This window comes from Hyposmocoma kahamanoa, unplaced genomic scaffold, assembly GCF_003589595.1.
Source record: "Hyposmocoma kahamanoa isolate Upper Pololo Valley unplaced genomic scaffold, ASM358959v1 103, whole genome shotgun sequence".
NCBI lineage: Eukaryota > Metazoa > Arthropoda > Insecta > Lepidoptera > Cosmopterigidae > Hyposmocoma > Hyposmocoma kahamanoa.
Window position 1 is genome coordinate 4478116 of NW_020653344.1, and position 22115 is coordinate 4500230.

The 22115-nt window shown below is 37.9% G+C and overlaps 1 protein-coding gene across 1 annotated transcript in view; it reads right to left on the reverse strand.

Moving 5' to 3' along the window:
* Nucleotides 1-22115, reverse strand: part of LOC113238078 (AF4/FMR2 family member 4-like) — a 147653-nt gene that overhangs the window by 124683 nt on the left and 855 nt on the right. The window contains exons 2-3 of the mRNA XM_026474803.1: nt 21264-21450; nt 4631-4763 (exon numbers count right to left, since the gene is read on the reverse strand). Of these exons, the coding sequence (XP_026330588.1) occupies nt 4631-4763; nt 21264-21450 (320 nt within the window). The remainder of the gene's footprint in view (nt 1-4630; nt 4764-21263; nt 21451-22115) is intronic.

Sequence of the window (22115 nt, forward strand, 5' to 3'; positions counted from 1 at the left end):
TCACCTATTTCTGCCGCCCCAAGCAATAATGTGAGCATTAATCACTGCGTTCCGGTTTTGGAGGGTAAGAGTGCTAGTGAAAATACAGGCACTTGGGGACTTGTCAACTTATGTCTCAGGGTGACGGGCGCGGTGGCAGTGCCCCTCAGATCTTTGCGATTTAAGCTTTGAGTGGCACTACAACTGTAATGGACAGGCGTGTCGCTAACCATTAGGCACGGCTTGTTCGTCCCGTTACTCAGTGTCATAAAAAAAACGTTAATGTTAAATAAAAACATGAAAAAGGGTCGTTTGACCACTCTCCGGTATCTGTGTTACTGACCAAGCGTCGAGAGACAAGCAGGTGACCAGACTCGCCTTGTCTGACAAGAACTACTGCACCGCGTGACTGTAAACGAGTATTAATTAAATGAAGATCGCCACCATTACTCAAGCACAGTTACAAATCTCGGCCAAAACAATAAAATGGCACTTGTGAAGTATGCGAAAAAACAAAGGATAACCCGAAATCATCCATCACCCCTTAATTTATACTCTTGGTTTTCTTTTTTATAATATCAAGTGACGGGACGAACAGGTCGTGCGCCTAATTGTAAGTTACACGCCTGTCCAAAACAATTGTAGTGGCATTCCGAGCTTTCAATTTTCTGAAACATAAATTGACTAATCTCATGTGCCTGTATTTTCAGCATCGTCTAGGGAACTACTGCCAACTTACGTATCTCTGCCGCCAAGCAAGAGTGCTGGTGAAATTACAAGCACATGGGATTTGTCAACTTATATCTTAGAGTGACGGGCGCAGTGGCAGTGCCCCTCAGATCTTTGCGATGTAAAGAACTGAGTAGTAATTGTTACCACCAGGTGCGCGATTTGTTCATCCCATAAAAGTCTCATAAAAGATCTCTTTCACAAGGAGTTCTACTGCTTCAGCGATACAAACTTAAAGGCATGACGTAGACAAAGCCTGTTTTGGTACAACGGCTTTCACAAAAGGAAATTGTAGGCGATTGAACGGGAGTAGTTAAACGAACGTATCCGCAACGTTGTAATGTCAATCGCGTCACAGGTCGCCGGCATGTCGTCACGGTGACAAACTGTCGGCCGCTCGGCAGCCGAGCTCCCGCCCTGCTACGCCCGACGCTGACTGAATCATTTATTACAGCGCCGCAACCACGTGATACTATCCTACGCAACCTAAACTACCAGTACACATACAGAATCGCCGAATAATACGTTGCATTCACGGAAGAAAAAACAATGGAAGTGCCTTAGGCCTCGGTTACTATGAGAACCGATGTCGCCAAAACACACACATTTTTAACTTTGAAACACTACAAAATGTTGGTATTGGTTGATCGTAGCTTCAAATTTAAAAAGAAATAACGAATTCGGGATTGTTAATATAATTTAAACTTTAACCTGTTGGGTATATCGTTGAAAGTTCAATACCATCAATACCTATTATTGCAAGTACGACATTTTGATGTTATATTGAATGAATTGAATTTAATCAATGTACCGCCATCTAGCTGTTAATTGCTGAACTCTCTATTAAATGAGTTCTCCAATAAAGAAGCGACCATATAGCAAGGGTACTTAGTAAGTAAGGGTTTACTTTTGTTTCTTGTAACAAAAAAAAATATTTCAATAAACAAAAAATTTAAAATTTATAAAAATAACACTTTCCGATGATATGGAATACCACCACGGTTAATATTTTTGGCGCGGCATCATTTTTGCATAAGAAGGCATTTTTTCTAGGATTTAGGAGTATTTGCACGAAAGAATGGCACATCCATACCATACAAAGCGTAAATGGCGGACAGAGCTCAAATAGGTCTTTCGAGACCTATATATAGTTGGCACGCGTCTGACGCTAACTAACCACTTCTACTGTATTTATTGTTCTGTGGTTTCATTCTACGCCTCCAAGGGCCTCGCTTCTACGCAATTGTTTCGTGTTATATTTTCTTTACCATATTTCTCAACGTCTCTTCATAGTGACACGCAATTTTTTCTTTACAAATTCGACGCGCAACATATACCGTTTTTTAAAGACTTTAATCTGTGCGTTGAACTGTGTTTTTATTATGAAACTTTCGATATTGAATCGATTCATATGTCGCAAGCCGTGCGCGACGAAGCCGAACACCAAAACATGGGTATTGTGCGTGCATGAACGTGGGACAGGTATACAAATTGACCCGAATTAGCTATTATGCAAATGTAATACCGGGGGCGCGAGCAGAAAAAAATATCGGATATCTCTTCAAGGCTCACCTGAAAAATTGAAGATTCCGCAAAGAAGCTCTCGAGCGCGAGTGGCGACCGCGTATCAAATAACTTATCCGCTTTTGTTATGGTAATGCCTCCCTAAAATTATCTGTTCAGCATAATACAATCACGAAAGAAATAAAAAAATGCAAAGATGCTTTATCTTCGGATTTCTTCTAGAATCTATGCACGTTGGATACACAGATGAGACTAACACAGATGTGTAGTATGGGTAAACAGGCGGTGTTTTAAACACTACGTACAATATATTTTTTTATAATACCAAGTGACAGGGCGAACAAGTCGTACACCTGGTGGTAAGCGACACGCTCTTCCATAACAGTTGCAGTGTCACTTGCTTTAAATTGCAAAGATTTTAGGGTCACTAGCACTGCGCCCGTCACCTTGAGACATAAGTTGACAAGTGCCAAGTGCCTGTAACTTCAATGCTCATATTACTGTTTGGCGGCAGAAATAGGTAAGGTGAGTACTTCCCTGGAGCGTATAATTACAATTAGTCCATTTTTGGATTAGTGCAATTGATCGTTGATGAATATTCGGAAGGTTTATAAAACCTCACCAAAATAGACATTTACCGAAAACCACACCCAATAAAGAAATCTGATGGAAATTAGATGAAATTTCCGGGACAGTGGGTCGCGCCTCTCTGGTCTCGTAACCCTTTGAGCGCGGAATGTTCGCTGCAAAAACTACGATCAAACGGAACCTATAGGGTACAGAAATATCTCTATTTAATATTTGATCAAGCGTGCTCAAATATTTTATTTACGGCCGATTGAAACGTAATCAAAGAAATATTCACATTGCAATTCGTGAACGCGTTCGAAATATATTGTATAATAGGCTATCCGTTGAACAGGGAGGTTTATAACCTAAAAGTGTGCTTCGAGAGATCTTTGAAGTTATCTTCTCAACACACACGAGAAAAGTTTTGAAAGTTGAGTAAGTTCAACTGCATGAGAACTGCAGGAGTCGGTGCCAAAACAAAGTTATATCTCAGAGTATCAAATAATATTTGCTCCGCGTGTCGTGTTAGAAGCAAATTACGTAATCAAAAGCCAAGGTTGGTTCGGGATAATTTCCCAAATCCATTGTTCTTTGGAAGTTGACGCGACTTCGGTTTCAACAAATTAACGTCTCGTGTTTTAGATCCGAGGTTGTCACGATTAGCGCCGTGTCGTTACAAATACCAGATTATGATGTCCAAGGTCACAATAATTCTTTTAAACTTAAATATTTTTCTAATCTCTTACAAAATTTTTCGAGACTCAATTATTATTTGACATTTTCTAGACTCGAGACTGATGTTTCTAGTCTCGGAAATATCGGTACTTTTAATACTTAAGTCACTTAATTACCACAGCAACGGTATTGACTCTGGGGCACTTCCCAGAACACCAATTTAGAAAAGTTAATTTCCGAAATTGGTCCTACCGAAAAATGAACCGGGGATCTCCGCATTCGGCGCCATCAATGTAAACCGTTAGGCTACCAAGGTCGTCAATTAGTATTAATAAAATCTACTAAAGCAACAGTATTTTTTTATTCTGGTCACATGGACATTGCAACGCAGTAAAGCGGAACTTAGTATAATCTGTAGAAATTTAAGAGCGATAGTAATGAACTTTCTATCTGTAGTGCTACCACGACTGGGAGAGACTTGCGTGAGAGCGACATAAAGCACGAGATACTGCCATTCTCGCATAGGCGTCGTCCTAATTGAACGCATTTATTTGATCGTCGCAAATTCGCGTGAGTTTTGTTCGTGCGAAGTTGCTGCGATATAACATACAGATCTCGAATAGGTGTCCCAATTGCCGTTCGCACGATAATCGCGCATGTTTAAATCTATTCGCGCGAACTTGGTTCACAAAGGCACATAAACGCGGCCGTACACATGATCGCACGAATATGGTCTCGCGCGACTATCTATTAGTACACTCGTTTTAAGCGCGTATCGCGTCGTCAATTCGCGCTTTAAGTCACTCTCGCGAAAGTCGCGCCCTGTCGTGCTAGCCTTACTGGAACTACATTCACGAGCAAGAAGCTCTTTAAACGCCCTTAGTTTCCTAGTTGCGCAATATAAAAATGAAAAAACTTTCATAATTGAAAGATAACGTGAGTTAATAAAGAATCTGAAAGCGAGACAGGAAGCCCTTGTCAGTGTAAACAAATTCCTAGACAAAATCAAAGATTGATCCTATTTTATACAGACAGCAGTTCCAATTAGCTGCCTTTAGTTGGCTTTTACAATTGCCTTGTACAATTAATTGACTTTAATACAATAGACCCAGCATTTTAACGATATTGATAATTATAACAAAATAGTACTCACAAGGTGCAGGGCTGGGTGGTTCATGACAGATGCCTATGGACTTGCTGGGATCTTCGAGCAGTACTTGCGCGAGGTCGTAGTCACCGAGTTTCTGGTTGATCTGCTGCGTCACTCGGTCTTTGTTGCCAGTCACCTGCAGTACAAACATGAAATTCAAGTCAACTGTTAAACAAGAAAAACGGTAGTGATCAATGTGCCAGACAATATACCCGTACCTGTTTCTGCCCCGAAGCAGTAATGTCCGTATTAGTGTGTTCCGGTTTTGAAGGATAAGGGTATTGGTGAATTACAGGCACATGGGACTTGTCAAATATCAAGTGACGGAACGAACAAGTTGTGCGCGTGATGATAAGCAACACGCCTGTCCATAACAGTTGCAGTGCCACTCAGAGCACAAGACCTGAGGGCACTGCCACTGCGACCGTCACCCTGAATCATAAGTTGACTAGTCCCATGTGCCTGTAATTTCACCAGCACCCTTACCGTTCAAAACCGGAACACAGTAATGCTGACATTACTGCTTGGCGGCAGAAATAGGTAAGGTAGCAGTACTTCCTTGGATGAACTCTTCCACAAGGATCTTTACTGCTATTAAGAACTCCGCGTAGTGTTGGCACACGTGCCTACTGCATTTATTCTATTGCGTTTTATTTTATCAAATGATATAAAAGAAGCGTCCTCTTTTTATCCAGACTAGATGAGAAAAATCTCAACACTAGAAGACAGCAAAGTTGGCAAGCCCCACAGCGAAATATATCGGCAGGTGTTCCAGAAAACGAACCACGCCTATGCTCTCACTACAAACGTCACTAATGCATGCTATTACTCACGCACGTGTTGTTTTATACACAATTATTATTATATTCTACTACGGAGAATTAAAGGTACAATTCTAATGTTGCTAAGATCAGTTTTGTAAAAGTTGTTTTACATTCCAGGGGGAATATGAACTCTTATTTCCACGCAGTTTACGCCGTAAACTGTCTTGTAATTTCGTTTTACATACGGGTAATACCAGCCAGTCAGCGAACTCGTGACACTAGGCTGTCTTCTGCCCGAAGTTTGGCTGGCAATATCGTACATATCGTTAAAACGTTATTTTGACATTTTCGCTTGGGTGTCGCTTACCACCAGGCGCAAAGCTTGTCCGTCGCTTGATATCATGAAAAAAGACTCGAATTGGCGTTAAAAAACGAACATTATAAGAGTTGTTACAAACGAATAATGAAATAATATAAACTGATAATGAAAGGTGTATAATAAGGAAACATCAAAATCCTAAAATATGTAAAGTTACTATTTATTATCCGGCTTAAAAAAAAGGAGGAGGTTCTCAAGTCGATTGTATTTTTTGTGTGTAAAATTAAGGTAGTCAAACTAAAGATTTTTATAACTTCTTCTTATCACATCGATAGCATACGCTATATTATTGTGACAGTACACAGCCACGCCGACCGCGTCACTAGAAGCTGTCATTAAATCCTCAAGCGTTCAGGTGTGGCATGGAAGTGAGATAAGCCTAGTGTTGTAACTTGAATAAAAACCAAATGTTTTTTTCACATTTTTGAAAAAAAACACGGCGCCCTGGTTTTTTCTAAATTTTTCTTTTTCAGAAAAAGTAAAATGGAAGAACTGAAATAAAATAAGACACTACCTTTTATTTTAAGAATATATATATGTGAATATATGTATTTATAATACAATTTATTAAAATCAATTACCGTAATAATTATAACAAAAATTTAATCTTCATTTGTGGGGATAAGGAATATGTGCGATGTGGAAAAAATATTGATATCGCTCTTAGATAAATAAATAAGCAGTGTTTTTATCTGTAATAATTAAAGTAGCGGAGCAACAGCAATCTCGATAGATAGATCGCGATAGATTTAAAAAAAAGGTAAAATGTTAGAATCCCTGCATTTTCCCCATAAAATCCCCAATCGAGTTGAAATTCCCCTGCAATTTGGGGAATTCGCTACAAATTGACAACAGTGTGAGTGTTGCCCATTTATTTTGAGCAATTTATGTATGAAGAATAACATTAACAACAAAAGAGGAAATGTAGTAAAAAAAATACTATTGTTACATTGTCCTATTTTTATTTTCATACTTTTAGAAAAAAGACGTACTCCAGAAAAAAACGGTTGCTTTTCATGTTTTTTCAATGTCTTTTTTTTCACCTTAGAAAAAAGACTGTTTTTTAACAACACTAGATGGGCCAATGTTTGATTCGCACCGCACCAACAATCCAGTGGAACTCTACTCTCGTTCTCGTCCGAAGACAATGTTAAGTATGAAGTTTCATTCGCATTATACGTCTGTTAATTAGGTCGAGTATTGCTTATTCGACAGTAATTGTTTCGGACACAGAACGGGAGTGAGCCCCAGGTTAGTGCCATCCGATAATCCCCACCTGAACAAATTGCCCTTACTCCAACCAACCCGGGGCCGAAGCCTATTTAAAGACTTATAACTATAGTTTAGAATAGAGGGTTAGCATTAAGATTAGATATAACTGGTTGATGACTTATACTATATTCATATTCATATGCTACTACCTCAATTGGCTGTGATCATGGGATCTGCATAGAGCCGGAAATGTTGGTTTGTTTGAAAAATTTACTCGTAGATCCGAAAACATTGTTTCATTTCAAATGTGTAGCAATAGCCACAACCTAAAATGATATCTAATGTTATTCATACAAACAAAAGAGACTTAAGGCTAGGTATTTCAACGCGAGCCTAGATTTTAGGTAAGGTGTGTGCGACTGCCCAGTCGCACCTCGCGTCCCGCAATCTGCGCGCTCAAAATAAAATAAAAACAAAAAAATTTGATACAGATCCGACGTCGACAAGCACCCAATGGCGACTAACGGGGCAGCGGGCGCTTAAAACCGTTGGGAAATTTGCAATTTTCGGGAAAAATAAAAAACTAATAAGGCTTCACTTGAAAACTAATTTAGCAGGTTCTTAAAGAAATATATCCATATAAAATTGTGTTCAAAGTTAGATGTTTTATTCTTAAACAATTCGTTTTTTACTTTTTTTTAATACAGTAACTCAAAACGTGGTATTTTTCGTACCACAAATCGTGTCGAAAGTTGGATTTTTCGCACTGGTGCTTTTTACTTTTTAACCGACTTCAAAAAAGGAAGAGGTTCTCAATTCGACTGATGTTTTTCTTTATATGTATGTTACGCGATAACTCCGGTATTTATGAACAGATTCTTTTTTGTTGGAAAGAGGGTACCTTCATAGTGGTCCCATTTAATTTTGAAGAAAACCATCCAAGGGTGGCTATTCAAGCATGAAGATTCATTTTTATTAATAGCGCCTACTTTTTATTATAAAGAGCAATTACTTTAATGGTTGATTTTACTATTCTCCAATTCAAGGCGTTTTTCTCTCTCAATATACTTTGAGTAGTGAGAACCGATTTTTATTATCTCCTGTGTCAAGTCTCGTACAGTGGCGAACTAGGGGCTGAATCCGGTTTTGCGCACTTTCCGGTAACCGATTTCAATAAAACTTGGTTATTTTATGTATTTCCACGTACTTTTGAGGTCGGTTTTTTAAGTACTCTGTACTGAGGTTATCCATTTTTTTATATTTACTGTTGTTACAAGTCTTAAACATAGAACTAAAGAGATTGTATATTTATTTAATATTTATGTGCTGTGTGATGTAAGTCATTCGTCATTAAAACTTATATTTACTTACAAACATCTTATTTGTTTAAATTGCATAGGTATTTTATAAAACAACGTGTTACATTTTAAAATTCCAAAATATTTTCCATAAAGATGGCTGATTGAGTATTAACAATGACCGGAGGTGAGAATTACGTGAGATCGCTACGCGTCGCGCCACTAAAATATACTGTTTTATTTTACTTTCAATGTAGTTTTTTCGCAAATGTATTAAAAAACGTCATTTGATACACGTGCGGATTTGTCATTTTCACTTGTCTCAAGTCTTGACCCTCGCCTCTGGGTTGGGCCAAGAAGTCTCGAGACTCGTGAAGGATGACTAACTTTCCGCACTTGCATCCAAAACAACTATTAATTTACCCTGTTTTCAAGATTTTATATGATCAGATAAAGTACATCCTATCGTGTAACACATTAGCACATTTTTTAGACAATATGCTTAGATGTAAGGTCAGGTGGGGTAAGAGGAACATATTTTATTTCGAGACAAATGTTATGAGCTCTAGGAGGAATAAGTAATGTCTTATACGAATTTCGAAATGCTCTAATCTTGCCCTGGTTTATCAGCTTTCCATGTTTTAACAATCATTACGCTAAAATTAATACTTAAGATGTATCGGACAAAAACGTTCAGGTTGTGCTAACGTTTCTCTTCCCCCGGGGATAACGGGGAAAACGGGGTAAGAGGAACTGTTATCGTATTTTATATAAATGCAATGTATATTTAAATATATCCGTAGTTAATTCCTAAGTAAAACTATTTCAATCGTATTTAATCTTAAAATCATTGAAATAACGCATACCTATAAAAAAAGGTGAAAAATTAATTTTGGGGCAAGAGGAACATGCAGGTTAACGTTAGGGGTGACAAATTAAAAAAAAGTGAATCTGTTTATATTATATATATTATTATAGTTTTTTTGGTATGTACAAAGTATAATCAAGGCACATTTTGAACCACTCGTTTACAAATCAACACATTAAGTAAATTAAGTACTTTTTAAACATCGTCATAATAGAAAAACAACGTTTGGTCCAAAAATTGTATAAATTAATTTTTCTTTCTAACAAAATTTATTCTTCTCGTAGTCACCAAAACCACTCTACTTTGAAAACCGTTCCACTAAATCAATTGAAACTTGGTGTAGAAGTAGTGTGATCACGTAGTTAATGTGCAATGAGCGTACATTTTAGTGTTTGTTCTTAGATTACGTCATTATTTTAGAGCTTATGTAATTTTTTTTAGTTTTCCACTAAAATATAAAATTTTGTAAAAATTTCTGACGGAAAAAATCTACTACCAGAGTTTGCTGGCCTTAAAAACTATCTTAAGATGTGTGATTGTTTACACATAAAATTATAGTGGTGTAATTATTGTAACATCATCAGAAATTAACATCACGTGGACGAAGTCACTAAAATTTTACCAAAATTTACAATTACTATCAAAAAGTTATTTGAACAAATTTAACTTAATTCCTTATAAGTATATATATATATATCCAGGTATAAAATAATAATACATAAAATAATGTATACGGATATAAAGTTGTGTTTGGTCGAATATGACAATATTCCATCATGACAATTCATCAAAAAGTTTGTCACCCCTGACACGGGGGAAGAGGAACATATGTTTCTCTTACCCCATAAGTACTAGACCCTCTTACCCCAACAATGTTTTTGGCGGTTAGGATTTTGATTCCAATGAAACTCGTATTATTTGTTGTTTTTGGTCTGAAATAACTAATAAAAAGTAAAACTTACCGTTTTCTCTACGTGTTTTTCTATAAAAATAATCTCCAGCACTTTTTTTCACCAAGATCTAGCAAAGAAAACATTACGCGCCCATCTCGTGTTTCCAGACTACACAGCAGTCAATTTTTTTTCTCTCTCTCTCAAATTTGGAACATCGTACCGACATCCCTTTACAACCGTTAAAACTAATTTGTTTGTCTGCTTTATCGACTGAAAGACTATAGTGCTAAACGCTTTACTTTAAATATTATGGACTTTAGTCCCTCTTACCCCCGTGTTCCTCTTACCCCACCTGACCTTGTCGCATATTTTTTGCAAGATCATTATTTAATTGTAAACATCAACTATTTGATTTAGCAAAACAGTTTTTCCCGCTTCTCCTCCGATGACTCGCCTTAAGTCTAAAATAGTTAAAAACGAGAACGCGAAGAAAAAATGCGCTAGTTTTATATTCCAGTCACGTTTGGATATGATAAATATAAACTACTCCAATGTAATACAGAATACGAAATGCGACAGAATCATTTCATAGTCGTTGCGGCAACATATAAATATTATCTAGATTAAGAATGAACAGACGTAACAGTTTTATGTACTGTTGAAACTGTGACATCATTTGAGTTCGCACCTAGCGAAAACAAACGATGTTTTATAAATGAATCGTCTTAGCTAAATATATTATTGGCAAGATGTGCAATGTTATTCAGAATTGAAACAAAAAACAGTGCCTTATTTTGCTCTTGATCTATATCAAGAATCGAAGGTCAGTCTATAAGAGGCGCATAACACCATGTAACCTAATTTTTATTTCTGGGTTATCATTAATGTCATTTTTTCATTGGGTCAAAAATAAAAACAACAAATATATTGTATTTACCTGCTAGAACTTTGCTCTTGTGGTTAAAGAAATGTACAAATTTTCGCGTTTCTTTTTACGTAAAGACAAAATAGGAACGTTTATTACTTCAAATTGATGACACAAAACCTAGAAATGTAAATACCTCTGTAACAGACGAAAAATAATGAAGAACTTGCTAAATATTCCCAAATCAGCCAAACTCCGCTACATCTAAAACAACGTTAACATGTTCTGCCGTAAACGAAAATAAAATAAAAATTAAATCTGTCCAAATGTCAGAAATCTGCCAAAATAGTCACACTTTTCTCAATCTCAATATGACATTGACATTGTCTCATTTCAATATTGTCTAAACATTTTCGTCACGTTGTGTTTTATTTTCTATTTTATGTCATTACTGTTTAATAGATTATTTGAGTAGGTATTATAAAGCTTTAATGTTTTAAGTGTGTACTATAAAATAACCGATACTTATGTAGGTAAACATTCAATCATGTTTATAATGAAACGTTACATAATCTATGTTCGAGCTAAATCAAGTTCTGCTCTTGCATTTTTTCTAAAATACAATGTTTTACAATTTCTTTATTCCCGACTTCTAAAAATATATTGATAACCAGGCATAAACATAAACGTGAAATTATACTAGCAAAGTCCATGAACGGCTCTTCGTTGATTTTATAATTATTGGGTTAGCTTTCGCCTTCCTTCTTTGTTTCATAGTGTTATCTGTTTGAGGCATTGTGTGTCGTGCCGTTTGTCGTGTGCGGTGTGCAATCGGTCAGGCGTCGCAGCGTCGCGTCGCCGGCGCGTCGCGGCTCGCGTCCTAAATAAACCGGCTCAATGTCATCCGCGCCTCACGCTCGACGCTGATTCATAACGCGGATCATCACAACACGACCAGAATGTTGGACGCCTATGCATAATATTCTATTTTTGGTCCCCATCAATTTATTGCCACATTTATCTTTATGATAGAAACAAGGGCAGCGATCGTCTATCAAGTTCTCGCAAAAGCTATTTACCTCAGACCCTACTCTACAAAGCACTCTTTGAAGGGACGCTATTATGGTCACATTTTATATGACCCTGGTGAACTAATCTTGATGTATTCCACTCGGCAAGTTATTAATGCCCATCTGTTTGTAACGGCTGATTTCATTTCCAGAACGCGTCAGCTAGCTGCTTTGTGTTACGATATATCTCGTGTTTCAACGGAAGCACTTTTCAGCACAACAGTGCAGATATTGCGAGCCATGTTTAATTTGTCTTGCATGTTGGAGTTTTTAAATTTATCCTATGTTATACGCTGTCTTAATAAGCGTCAGAATGTTAGACACTCTGCTCCGTGTTAACGATATTGCGAATCTTAGGATAAGCTACGTGTGTATACATGTTTACGGCAACAATTGCTTATGTATCGTTATAATTAATAATTCAAACAAAGTGCCTGGAATGCGGACACCTCTTTAAATCTCTCCATTAAGGTGAACAAGTGAATTTCACCACATGTTATTCGCATCTCTAAGCCCGTAAATCTCGTACGTGGGGCGCGAGCGTCCCCCCTGCCCCTCGCAATGGTGAAGTCAACGCCCCTCGGAGGATATTGGAGCGAACGGGCGCTGTCGGTCGAAGGTACGCACAACAGAGCCGTCGAGCCTCAGAAGCCTTCACTACGCATCGAAAATGTCAAATCACATTGTGTGGCAAAAACTAAAGTTGTTAAGGTTTTAGTTCCCTAGATAATCGAAACCATAGTGGACGGCTTTTAGTTGAAGAAGATAAATAAATACAACCCGGCCATGAAAACAGTGCGGCGTGATAACGAACTATAAAAAAACGAATAATCAGATTTCTGAAAATAATAACGTACGTATCACGGAAAATAAATTACACTTGTCAATTGAGTACACTCATTTACTTGTGGGGAGTCGCTAAGGCCGTGTTTTGCTCGAGGAAAACAGTTCCACTTGTGTCGGCACGTGGGAAAGCCAATGACATCAACAGCACAGTGTAAGTCGGCGATATTCACAATGCATTAAGGCGACATTATTTATTTCCGTTCGCAAAGAAATCGTTGACTAATACGAATAATGTGTAAGGTCATTAACCTTACATCTTGACGTTGAAATACTTTGATGACCTTTGATAGACCTCCAGCCACAAAGCAATTTTGTGGCTATCCAAACAGAGTCTCTAATCATAGACAATAGATATAGAATGGTCACAAAAGCTGTCAATTTGTTTTCAGAGTGTAACCGCTTTCGCCATTGTCGTTTGAGATTCTCATGAGAGGGACTTGAAAAGGGACACAAAGTGGTTGTATAGTGGAGATCAACACCAAATAAGGGTTAGAAACAAAATACGCATGTTGTGTACATTGTCATAACTAAGAGTTCCAGGAAGCCTTTGATAGGTCTTTAACCCGCGTAAGATCACTCTTCCACTCTATTTTGACGAATTCTTTAAGACATGTTTGTGATATGATTACTGAGGCATATTTTCATCAGAATATTTCAGCGTTGGGGTGTCGGTAAGTGGGGGAGAAGGTGGTGGGGTTAGTAATGAGGCCGTCTAGACGCCGCTTTTCCTGCAATGGTACAATGTATTTGTATTGTGTTCCCATTGTGCTTCCATTTACAGTGCTCTTAGCTTGCTTATCTTTTGCTCTAATGAATTATTGAGTTAAATTAACTCCGACGGGTTTCAGGTGCAATTTGTACCAGCTTTAAATTAAATTTGTTTCCCTGGCGGTTTTATTGAATCTTTTTCTTGTTTATTCATGCACAAAAAGTCTTCACGGCTCAATGGTCGTGGTTGACTGATGAGTGTCGATTTTTCCCTCGCAACAATAACTCAGCGTACTTGACAGATTTTTGATTAGTACGGTATCAAAAAGTTCCTGAACAGATAATATTTAGCAGTAACGCTCCTGTGAAACAGGTCGTTCAGGGAAGTAATATCACGTTACCTGTTTCTACCGGCAAGCAATAATGCTCACATTATTGCGTTGCTGTTTTGATGGGTATGTAATACAAATATTCAATTTATGACTGAGATCCTATAATAACAGAAAAAAGAACTGATGGTCTACTTCAAATAAAAAAAAACCGCTTAGAGATCAGTCCATCAGTTGAGGAGCTACGATGTCTGAAACAATCACACAGACGGACAGACACAGCCGCCAAACAGTAATGTGAGTGTTACTGCGTTCCGGTTTTGAAGTGTTAAGGGTGCTGGTGAAATTGCAGGCACATTGGTGTTCAACTTATGTGTCAGGTGCAGTGGCAATGCTCCTCAAATATTTGCGATTTAAAGCTCTGAGTGGCACTACAACTGTTATGGGTAGTCGTGTCGCTTACCACCAGGAACACGACAAAAATCCTGGTATTCAGATTAAAAACATTACGTCAGATAAAACAGAAAAATTAAAAAGAAATCTGTAATTAGTGACAACCATTTAGTGAATAACCACGAAAGTCTTAAAATCTATAAAAAAGGAAAGCATTTAACAATTGAATAAACCAGCAATATAACACATATTAATACAGTATGTACCGTTCAGTAACTTTGCGTAGACAAAGAAACACGTGACAATAAATAACAAAACAACGTACCAAACGTACGAGGCGTATTAAAATTTATTTTAGACGCTGACGCAAATGGGTGCAATCATAAAACCGAAGCGTAAAAACTTTTATTTGGTCGGAATAGCGAGGAAAATTGACTAAACTAAGAAAATACCAGAGTATTTGAATAGACGCATAAACATATCCAACAAAGTTAAAAAATAACGCAAAGGTCGTAAAAGAAGATAAAGTTACGTAGCAAATGGATATTGTTACTTCTTTTTAATGCATCTCTTTTGATCTAACGGCGTTTGAAAGAGACAGCGTAAGAATTGAACTAAATGAGGAAATAGCTACAACACGTGCAAGTTTACCGAGACCTTGTCCAATGAACAGCTATATTTTTACATCTTGAGGTAAAAACTTGATAGGTGACATTTATATACTATTTATTGTTATAAAGTCGCTTGCAATTAAGATCACGTTTAATTTTAAAGACAATTAATTAAGAAAACTTGAACATTAATTTATTCAAGTTGCTCTTGGTGTAATAAGGCCATATTTTTCAGGAGAGGTTTAAAGATTCCACGAACGAAATTTTTTTCGATAAAGTTATCGAAAAAAATTTCGTTCGCGTTAATCCTTAAACAGAAGATTTATAAAATTTCTTTATTTTTTATAATTTGTTTCATGTACTTTCTATTATTTTCATAATATCATGTGTTAGAAGCACCTATGACGACCTCGATGCCTCAATGTTTCGATTCCCAGTAGGACCAATTTGGTTAGTGAAGGTTATCATAAAACTACAATAATCGTTAGAATAAATTAATTTGAAATTACAGTACAAAGAATTACAATAAAAATATTTTTGTCCTTTATGTCCTTTATGTGTAAAATAACCGGGGCAAATGAAGTGACAGCCCAGATTAAAATCCCTACGGTTTCTTCTTCTTCTTATTTAAAACCTCGGCTTTTGTTGGTGAAGTATTGATTTTCTGATCTGACATGACATTATGTGATCTAAATAACTTCGTCTCGGTCTTTCTTTATCTCTCTTTCCTTGATGACACCAAAATGTCCGTATCAGATGCCAAAACATCTTTGCCTTTAATTTTTATTTTTAATGACACGCCTTGTGACAGTTAGTCTGGACTTGTTATTACCTCACAGTCCAGTCAAACACGCTTTCGTGTATTACTTGAATAATCTTATTGATTATGTTGAGAGATAAAGTCAACCACATATTAATAGTCCAAATCTAAATCGAATAATGATGTTTATATTTTTCAACCACAGATTATGATCGGAGATAGTACCTAAAGGGAACTTCAAACATGTCAACAATACACCCATTACAAATTCAATTTCTGATATTGTATAGGTCATTTGAAATTTGTAATAGATGTTACTAAACACAAGGTACACATTTATCCATAGAACAAATGCGGACGGAAACGTAGGGAAAGGTCAGATTACGGATGTACGGATGTTTAGCTTAGTTTGTCCAGGGAAGTAGTACCACAATACCTATTTCTGCAGCCTAGCAGTAATGTGAGTACTACGTTCCTGTTTTGAAAGTTAAAGGTGCCGGTGAAATTACAAGCACAAAGGACTTCGTCGGGGATAATGCAAATCCGCGTATGTGGTATTAGTAAAAAGCGCGTATCTGCACCAAACCAAATTTTCCAGGAACAGGATTTAACGTTATTACTTTGTTATTTCAATGGCTACGACTTTGATTTCTGCACAGTAAGCACTAATTTATGTTGTCTGCGGACTGATAACAACAGAGTCTACGGGACTGACGCTAATTTGGTTGCCACGACATTTACGCGGATTTGATTTGACCCCTACAATACTGTAATGGAAACTCGTAATTAAATGCTAGTTACGCGTAGTTGCACTATCCCCGACGACTTGTCAACTTTATGTACTATTTAAAGACCTAGAGGTACTGCAGGTATTATGGGTAGGTATCAGAAAGGGTTCGATTAAAAATAGCAGAAGTAAAAGAGAGAGTGCGCTAATGCCGAAAACGAAAGAGGTATGTCAAGAAAGTAAAAAACGGCAGTACATAGTCTGTCCCTACATCAATAGAAGGCAGGCGTGATTGCACATAATTTGAATTTTTCAAACTAAATTGCAGGCAAATAAGTGTTGTAGTGCTGTATCATTGTTTTTTTCGTCCCAAAGACGTCTTAAGAGACAAATTAAAAGCCACGCATAGTACGTTCATACTAAACTAATGAAAGAATAACAACAATTACTTTGATGTTTATAGGAGAATGTTTATGAGCAAGCATATGTGGTACATATGTGGCATGCAGCACAAAAGTGGGTCGCGCGCACTAGTCCGAGATAAGCTCGTCGCTTTAAAACCAATAACGACTTCATAACACACTCTTGTGATTCGTTTTCGTTATGGAAAAATAATCACTATTCAAACACGAATAAGATTATTATTAACACGCCATTACGGAGGCACCTATTTACGATATTAATAACCGTAAACATACAAGCGATTTGAGTTCTTGCAATGACGTAAAAATGGATATCAAAAGACAAACATCAAAAGCAAAACACTCGTTATCGTTATTATCCGGTGAGGAGCCAACAACATTAGATAACTAGGCAAATGATTTGGCAACAATCTTCGCGGAGAAGCGAATCGTATAAGCGTAATCACCGAACGTCGACGCGTAAACAAGCCACGGCCTCGAACTCGACTGACATTGGCGACAACGGCCAGAATCATTCGATCTTCCTCGCCCCCTCATTCGTGCGAGAATGCCTAAGGAATCGAGAGGGGCAGATAACGTTATCAGAGTTCTCACTACATGGACCGGCAGCCATAGCTACTAGCTATCAACGCCAAGGTATCTGGTGCGACTACATCCCAAAGCTAGACACGTGCGGGCGACTATAAAACCGCATAAGTACTTCACTTTTATTGTGGGTTATCACGCGAGTTGAAAGACTAACGCTAAACTAAGGTCATGTCCTTACTGCAAAGACCAAAGAAAACCATACAACTAAACATTATTACCATTCTTAGACAATATTAAAGAGGATTCTATTTACGATTTTTAACTAAGCATACAGCGACGAGTACAGCAAGCAAAACTTCATTTTGAATGAAGTTCAGTAGCAGTAGAGCTCTTTGTGAAATGAAATGAATGAATTTGAATGAAAGACTTTCTCCAAGGAAGCACTGCCAGCATACCTACTTCGGCCGCCAAGCAGTGATGTGAGTATTAGGTACTTCAGTTTTGGTTTTAAAGGGTACTGGTGAAATTAGATACATCATCATCATATCAGCCAGAAGACGTTCACTGCTGAACATAGGCCTCCCCTAAAGATTTCCAGAGTCGTCGATCGGACGCGCCGTCAATCCATCGATTACCCGCCGCCCTTACCAGGTCATCCGTCCGTAGTTGGGGCCGTCCCGCTGAACGCATTCTGGTTCATGTCTCCATTCAAGAACCTTTCTGCTCGAACGACCGTCAGTTCTACGAGCTATGTGCCCCGCCCACTGCCACTTCAACTTGCTAATCCTTTGAGCTATGTCGGTGACTTTCGCTCTTCTACGGATCTCCTCATTTCTGATTCTATCACATAGAGAAATGTTGAGCACTGCTCGCTCCATAGCTCGTTGATGACTTGGAGCTTTTTTATGATGGGACTAATCAACTTTATGTCTCAGGATGATGGGCGCAGTGACAGTGCCTCATGAGATCTTCTAAAGTTCTGAGTGACACTGCAAATGTTATGGGTAAGTGTGTCGTTTACCAATAGGTGTTCGTCCCGTCGCATTGGTCTCATCTTTCCATCTCATTTGAGAACCTAGCCGGTTCTCAAATGAGTCTAATAAATTAAAAATTCCACCACGCTCCTGCTTTCTCTGATACAAAAGTCTCGGCGGAGAGTGGCTTTGTTCAACCTAATGTAACAGCTTATGAATACATAATACACGCAAATGAAAACGAACAATGGGAAGCAAAATATTACTTTTGCGGCAAATTTTCGTTCCAATTTGCAACCCATGTTATCCATGGGTATGGTAACATTTTATCGTCAATAAAAGTTTATCAAGGCGTATTGGAAATGCCTGTAGCTAGATATCGTCAGGTGAACACTCTCTTACGCAAACTGCTACTTGGGCAACTTCGATTACCATTTACAAGACGGTACCACATTATTCGAAGACATTCTTGGTACCACTGAATAAAGACGACACCAACTTTAAAGTGAGAACTTTAAGAAATCTTCACGAGCTCTTACTTATTGGTATCTATATTGGGTTGGTCAAATAGTCCGTACGATTTCTTTGCCATTAGCTAAATTTAAACAAAAAAGATTTCTTTTCTTTTAAAAAGTTATATTGTCTATGGTCATTTTCAAACTAATATTTTAGCGTGCTTTTTAAAAATAGGCGGGAAAGTTTTAAATTTACAATGTATGAAAAAAGCTCAGAAGTGGTGTATTATAAAACTGTCGTATTTCACCATGATAATGCCAAACCCCACACGTCTTTACAAAGCCGTCAAAAACTATTGCAGTTAGAGACCTCTTCCACAGCTATTATTGTTCGCGCGTCATAACCCTTACAGACTTTCGATGGTCTCGGTCTTCATAAAACTATTTGAATAGATACGACTTCAATAACGAAGTGATCATCAAACGACAGATACAAATTGTCAGTAAATTTTTTTTTTCATTCTTTTTTTAGAGGGTTTTATATTTATAAATATATACCCTCAGGGGCGATAGTAACATTCTGACCTCCTTAGACAAGGGGCTGGCCAGGATGCTGTTGCATATGCCTACTGCACACAGCGTTAAGTCTGGAATCTGTTGTCTTAACACCTCCCCCTAACACACTCCATTATCACATGAAAGACGTCCTCTATTGTCGCACATATGTCTCAGTTTGGTGAAGGAACCTTTGACATCAGATATCCAAACTTGTTCAAAGGAACGTGTCCTGAGCGAAGCCTTAACGCCGTAACTATTTCACGCCTGTACAGCCAAATTTGTTTATTGCATTTCATTTATACTTTGACATGACACTGATATATCTTCGTTTTTATCTACATCATTGCTGATTCCACGCGGGAATTACTGCTCGTTGCATTGCAAGTATGACAAGCAATAAGCAGCTCTACAATTTTTTTATCCAATTCAATCAACACATGCGCGTTCACAACGAAATGGATTTGCGCTATTACAATACGTTAGCTTCTAGTTTTGCTTTTAGCTGATTTGTACGCTGTACTGTGATTTGCTTCGTAAATATTCAGGAATTATCTTTACTTCGTGGGAGCAATCAGTTTTATACTATAGCCATAGCATGTTGATGTGTGTAGATAATATGGTAATACTTGTACGTGTTAAAGGACACGGTCGAATGAGAACAAAAGACTGTCAAATGAACACGTGCCTGCTTAAGTCATAAAGTTTAGAAATGCAATCAACGTTTGTCTTTCCAACTCATCATAATGAACCTATTTATACGTCCCACTGATGAGCACGGGTCTCCTCTCTGGCGAGGGTTTAGGTTATAGTCCTCGTTGGGGACCTTCTTCGATATGTTTATCTTCACCGAAAAGCTAATGATAAATTTCAAATTAAAAGTCGCACATAAATTCCGAGAGACTCAGAACGCACGGTCTGTGTTTGAGAGGTGATAGGTCAAACCGTTAAGCTATTAAGGCTTGTCTTTTTATCTAGAAATAAAAAAAGTTAAATATTATACAAAACAATGTACTCCTAAAAGTAACATCTCTATGAGATTAATTTAGTAGCAGTAGAGCCCCTTGTGAAAGAGTTCGTCCAGGGAAGTAGTGCCTTACCTATTTCTGTAGCCAAGCAGTAATGTCAGCATTACTGCGTTCATGTTTTGAAGGGTAAAGATGCTGGTGAAATTACAGGCACATGGACCTTGTCAACTTATGTCTCAGGGTGACGGGTGGCAGTGCCCCTCAGATCTTTGTGATTTAATGCTCTGAGGAAAACTTGGGAGCAAAACACTTCGTGTGCATTGAAGGATACCTGTCTACCATACAATTTCTGACGTGAAACGTTAAGTGAATAAATATATTTCCAAAGTAAATATTTGTTATTTAAACCAAAACGTATTTGATTATCTTCAACTCGTATAGTCTTTACTTAAATAGAAAATTTAAACAACTTCGCCTTTCCGTTTAAAAAGTCAAATATTAAATAAGTGGAACCCCTTACGAGAGAAGGTTTTGTAACAGTTATATACAATAAAAATTGTTGTTTTCTTTTGCTATATGATTTACATATTTCTGAGAGTAATATTTGAAGTTTCCATGGAGCTAGACATAATATCTATTGGAAAAGATAACGGAAATAACATTTTTTTATATAATATTAAGTGACGGGACAAACAAATCGTGCGCTTGGTGGTAAGCAATACGGCTGTCCATAATTATTACATAATTTAAATCACAAAGATCTGAGGGGCACTGCCACTGGACAAGTACCAGGTGCCTGTAATTTCACCAGCACCCTTACCCTTCGAAACCGGAACATATGAATGCTCACATTACTGCTTGGCGGCAGAAATAAGAAAGGTGGCAGTACTTCCCTGGACGAATCTTTCACAAGGAGCTCTACTGCTACTTAAACATTTTCTACGAGTGCAGTGTCTCAAGCTTTAGCGATCCGGAAAGATGTACAGTCTGCCGGCTGATTTGTGTACTAACCCTGATCGGCGCCGGGAAGAGCGACGAGGCATCCGGCTCGGCGGCGTGCGCGTGCGACATCTGGTGCGCGCGCGCTTGGCGCTCGCGCTCGCGGTCCAGCTGCCGGTCCCGGCCCGCCCCGCCCCACGAGCCGCCCGCGCCGCCGCCGCCCCCGCCGCCGCCGCGGTCCCGCTCCCACTTCTCGTACCTGCAACAACCAAAAACCATCATCAACAGTTGTCACCACATACAAATTACTAACCTCAAAAGGGTCCTTTTTTTTTGGGGTTGTTTATATTTATACTAAACCAAAGACGCAATGCTATTGGCCTACATTTTTTCTTTGACAGCATGTGAACTATTGGAGAGGTAGATGTGAGCGTATTGGGAGTAATAATGGATGAGAAGAAGAGTGTTTGCTTAAAATATTATTTTTGTATAATAACTAAACGTCAGTCAATTTCAAATAGCAGAAATTGTAAGTAACTGTCAACATCATGAGAAACCATAATAACCCAATAACAAGTCAAACATGTACTGATTTGTACCAGGGCCTACAGGGTTACATAACTTTGAAAACGGGTTTATTATTGCGAAGGCCTATAAACATCTTGATATTATATCTAAAAATATACTGACACCAATTTTATTAACACGAAAGGTCAGAGCTACTTCAGAGCTGTAATATTAATGAATTTATACGTAGCAGTTACTCTGTCATGGTGGAACAGATACATATCTCCCAGTACATTGAAAACGAGGATCGTGTATTAAATGATGATTATGAAGTGACGCTATGAGCCCGTAGCTAATAGCTGAGCAAATCCCGTTTGCGTGCGCCGCGACACGCATTTATTACATTTTTTTTTTTTT